General features: G+C 38.7%; 1 protein-coding gene across 1 annotated transcript in view; it reads right to left on the bottom strand.

Annotated features, from left to right (window-relative positions):
* The window catches only part of ttc29 (tetratricopeptide repeat domain 29), a 6,136-nt gene extending 4,170 nt beyond the window's left edge, over positions 1 to 1,966 (bottom strand). Inside the window, exons 1-5 of the mRNA XM_087171707.1 lie at positions 1,922 to 1,966; positions 1,460 to 1,580; positions 1,222 to 1,285; positions 447 to 506; positions 67 to 230 (exon numbers count right to left, since the gene is read on the bottom strand). Of these exons, the coding sequence (XP_087027833.1) occupies positions 67 to 230; positions 447 to 506; positions 1,222 to 1,285; positions 1,460 to 1,580; positions 1,922 to 1,936 (424 nt within the window). The 5' untranslated portion in view covers positions 1,937 to 1,966. The remainder of the gene's footprint in view (positions 1 to 66; positions 231 to 446; positions 507 to 1,221; positions 1,286 to 1,459; positions 1,581 to 1,921) is intronic.
* Between the last annotated feature and the right edge of the window lie 1,205 nt (positions 1,967 to 3,171).

Here is a 3,171-nt window from a genome sequence, read left to right as displayed (position 1 = left end):
TGTTGTTTCATCTTAAACGTCCATAATCACGTGTGTGTGTGTGTGTGTGTGTGTGTGTGTGTGTACCGATCCTTTCAGCCTCCTCGGCCCGGTTCAGGTGCCGCCTCATGGTCTCCAGTTTATCGCTCTGTTCCTCCAGTGGAGTCTGAAGCCTGAGAGCTGAACCAGGTTCAGCCGCCTCCCTCCACTCCTGCTCAGACTTCAGCAAAGAGAAAACCTCGGAGAACGACCTGAGAGAGAGAGGAAAGACTTAATAACATTATAACAACATACAACTTCATAATGAATAAATGAGAAATCAATGTAGCAACACAACACTACATGAATGTATCTGCACATTAATCTACAACTGAAAGCTGCTTCATATAGTTCAAACCTCCTCAAAAATCCAACACCACTGCCACCATGATCACAGATACAATGAAAACAGACGGGGACAGAGATACCTGTGGTAACCTTCTTGAAGCATCTTCACACAGATGTTCTGTTTCAGACTGTTTCTGGACCTAGAGAAAACAAAATGTCACAAAATCCTGGTGAAATATCGAAAGAGCGACACTAAAACTCACTGAAACGTCTGCTGAGAGTCTTGATTTCTGTTCTCAGTGAGTTATTCTGCTTGATTGGCAGCAGAGGGCGCTCTAACCTTTCTACTCTATGACTACCAGTCAGTTTACAGCTGCAGTAAGTCAGATTGTAGTGTAGAGACCCAGGTACCCAGTGTTCAGTTTCATAAAATTCTGATTCTTGTTACTGAAAATCGGATAAAATAAAGCTTTAACCCTCAATCATCCATCTCCTTTTTGACTCGGATCTGTCTAGATTAAAATAAACAGGCTAGTTTCAATTGTCAGTCTCTTGCAATAAATTTGGAGATAAAATCTTCAAGTTTTATTAGATTGATAGATGCCATGCTGCTTTGAAGTTACAGCGACAGCATCGCTTTAAGGTTTCAGCTCTGTCGTGCATTGTATCTGGATTATTTCTGAGGGCGTTTATGTAACTTTTCATATCAGGTGAGAATAAAGCAGAGTAGAGCAGGGCTTTAATGGCTTCCAGCCAGCAATCAAAAATGATGAATACAGCAATGGACAGGTTAATGTAAAGGTCACTGTTTTCATCATCACTATCCAGAGAGAGCAGTGATGAGAAGTCATCCGGTCATATTCACAGCTACTAACTAGTAGAAATCCACCTGGTTACCATGGAGACTGAACTCACTGTGCAACTTCTTCCTTGGAGAGGATGTGAGCTGGTTTATCTGATACTGATCTAGTTTGGAGACACAAACACACAAACACACACACACACACACACACACACACACACACACACACAACACACACAAAACGTACATTTACTCAAATACTGCCCATGACAATTTTGAATAAGAAACATGTTTTTACCAAGAATAATAAAAATACAGTGTGAGTATCAACACTGAGTCAATGCTTGTCCACTTCTTTTTGAACACACTTGATCTGATACTGGGAACTTCTCTTCCATTTGTTGCTGTTGGTGGTAATGTCTGGTAGAAATGACGCGGTGCGCTTCCGTGTCTCAGCGGTGTCCATCTTCTCCTGTCAGTCAAACATGGGGCACACAAACACTTACTATATCTGAGTCCTGCTGGATTTGCTTTGTTTTTATGTTTAATAGTCGTTTCCAGGCAGCAGATGGCAGCACAACCTTGCAACCTCTGATTTGTTGTTAAATTTGCAGGTTGTGTTATTTACATGCTTTGTTGTTTTCTGTAATTAATTAATTTTTTAATTTTTTGCTGTGTCCTATTTGCTGCTCCAGTTAAATAAAAACAAAGTAAAAATAACTGAATGAGTTACTAGTTACAGGTCAGCAATTGGTACTAAAACTACTCTCTTCTTACAGTCTGAGGCAGCTGTGAAATGATCTGAGATCTTACCTGGGGAATATCCATCTGCTGATGAAGACTTACAGATATGGTTGAAATCTCTGGAAACTGGAAAATAAAAATTGAAGGTTGAGAATGAAATATAATACTTAACTTTTAACCCAACATGGAGTCATAACGTACATGTCAAAGCAGCTACAGAGCTAAAAACTAGTAAATATAGCTTGAGTTTTACCACCCTGTGAAATTAATAAGTTATTGACAACATCCTTCTGTGTGTTGAAGACAAGCTAACCTAAAACTAAGTTAGCTTGGCTAAAGTTAAGCTAGCAGTTTACCGTTACAACTCACCCAAAACAGACGTTACAAAGTTTAAAAACATTATTCTTGAAGTAAAACCTGTATTTAAACGCGTTTTTATTTTTCTAATGACACTACGTTCAGTAACAAGCTTTAAAAAGAATCGAAAACATACACAAACAATGACAGAAATGTGAACATACCGAAGCTGAAAACAAAACTTTAGCAGTTTACAGCCTTTCACCGTCGCCATGACGACACCGGAAAGGCCGCGTCCCAACACTTGTAACAGCTAAACCCCCGAGCTGCGGGGTGGGTTCCATTCAGAGATAACTTAACCTTATTTCCCCCCTTTAACAGAGACATTAAACCCTCAGGACCTCCTTCATTTTGTACTGTGCTGTTTGTTTGGTCAGACTACACTTCCCAGAATGCCTAGTACTACAGGTACGTGCATAAATTTACATTATCCCATATGTCCACGTATATTACTTAACTAGACAACACGCTTTATAACCTGCTACATCATTTACATCTTGGTATACCAAATGGCATTTCTTATTTTTGTTGAACAGCTGTTTCTCTTGTTAAATTTATTAATGTAAATTATACATTTATTTTGTTATTTGTTCATTTCTCTATTAACTTCTCTTGAATCTTTAATTTTCAAGATGGCTGCTCGCTCCTCAACTCCAGGACAGCCTCCCACAGCATGTTAGATAAATGAAATTAGTGCACATCTAAAAAGCATCTTGCTTGATTTTAAAACATTTGCTTTGTGGGTTATTTATTTATTTATATTCACATATTTTCTTCCCTGTATTTTCTACCTCCCAAATCCCCCTTTTCTTTCTCCTGTAAAGTCTGTGGAAACCTCTGTTATATATATTGTTATTAAACAAAGTTTGCTCGCTCTTTACACTCCATCAGTCATATTTTTTACTGTTCGGCCATTCAACCTTAAATGAGACAGGGTGGTCCAATGAGAGACTCACTATCTT

Source organism: Seriola lalandi, unplaced genomic scaffold (assembly GCF_002814215.2).
Source record: "Seriola lalandi dorsalis isolate HSWRI2012SDOR001 ecotype SW California unplaced genomic scaffold, Sedor1 jcf7180002049741, whole genome shotgun sequence".
Taxonomy (NCBI): domain Eukaryota; kingdom Metazoa; phylum Chordata; class Actinopteri; order Carangiformes; family Carangidae; genus Seriola; species Seriola lalandi.
Note: the sequence above shows the minus strand (reverse complement) of the source record. Positions and strands in the feature narration are given on the sequence as shown.